At 34.0% G+C, this 1,194-nt stretch overlaps 1 protein-coding gene across 1 annotated transcript in view; it reads right to left on the bottom strand.

The window, feature by feature from the left end:
- CEP78 (centrosomal protein 78) overlaps positions 1–1,194 on the bottom strand; it is a 40,300-nt gene that overhangs the window by 25,517 nt on the left and 13,589 nt on the right. The window contains exon 6 of the mRNA XM_019648288.1: positions 351–460. Within this exon, the coding sequence (XP_019503833.1) occupies positions 351–460 (110 nt within the window). The remainder of the gene's footprint in view (positions 1–350; positions 461–1,194) is intronic.

The raw sequence follows: 1,194 nt of genomic DNA, 5'->3' as shown, positions 1-1,194 counted from the left end.
TTCCATGGCTTGCCTCTCTCTTCACTCAGGTCTCCTGAACTCAAATGTCACTTCTCCAGTGAAGCTGTCCCTGAAAAACCTATCTAATGTTCCTACCTGCCCCCCTCAGTCTCCTTATATTAAGGTATTTTTGCACTTTCTATCTAAAATTATACTACTTATCTGTTTATTCATTTCTACCTGAACTCTTCCGCTAGAATGTAAATTCCACAAGGGCAAGACTTTGTATTAAAAAAAGTGTAAGATTAGGAAAGTAAACACATTAGGTTTTAAAAATTGTCAATACACGAACAAATTCTTTTTGTTTTGCTATTTGTTTATCAATTAAAAAACTGTGGAAACATACCAACAAGTGGATTTTTTCTTATATCCAGAACAACCAGAGTTCTATTGGTTTCAAGGGCTTTTAGTAAAGCCTTTGCTCCTTCATTGGTGAGGCCACACTGCTGCAGGTCAAGAGCTGTTGATGGAAGACAACAGGTCACTTGCCAACTCTATACAGATTTAACATATAGACAGCTCTCACTTATTCATGCGTGGAAGATTCCTGCACAAGACTAGTCATGGCAGGTTTTTAATATTATGTACTGAAAAAAAAATTTTTTTAAAGTATATGCACACACATAATGCAAAAACCAATAAAAAACTCTTCTTGGGTGTGCCATAATTATCCTGCCTTTAGTGTCAATAAATCACCAAACAGTTTACCATTAGAGTTGAAGAATAACTCTATATAATCTATGAATGAAAAACATCACAAAATAAATCTCATTTCTTAATTAGCAAGGATGCTATAGGCAGTGTAGATTTGGTAGGGAAAAAGTGGGTGGAGCAAAGAAATTGCACAGTATTCTTTTGTTCATGATCTTGAGCTCCAAATCACTCTAGAAACTAGTGAAAAGGGAAAAACAAAATAGAAGAAATAGAATAACTGTTAATTTTAGAACAAAAAAGACAAAGAAAAGCAGTCTCAGAGGATGCAAATAATGATAAATCCAAAGAATGTGTGAATATATGCTAAATACACTAAAAGCATCTATAATGCTAAAAGCCTATCATAAAAGAATGATGGTCAAGAAGTACTCTCCTGGTAAAAGGTCAGATAAAGAACAAAACAAATGATCATGAATACTAGTAGTTCTGAGGCTTAACAATCTACTCATTTAAACCAAAGGGATCATCACAAAAACACTG

Source organism: Hipposideros armiger, unplaced genomic scaffold (genome assembly GCF_001890085.2).
Source record: "Hipposideros armiger isolate ML-2016 unplaced genomic scaffold, ASM189008v1 scaffold_124, whole genome shotgun sequence".
NCBI classification, from domain to species: Eukaryota; Metazoa; Chordata; class Mammalia; order Chiroptera; family Hipposideridae; genus Hipposideros; species Hipposideros armiger.
Note: the sequence above shows the minus strand (reverse complement) of the source record. Positions and strands in the feature narration are given on the sequence as shown.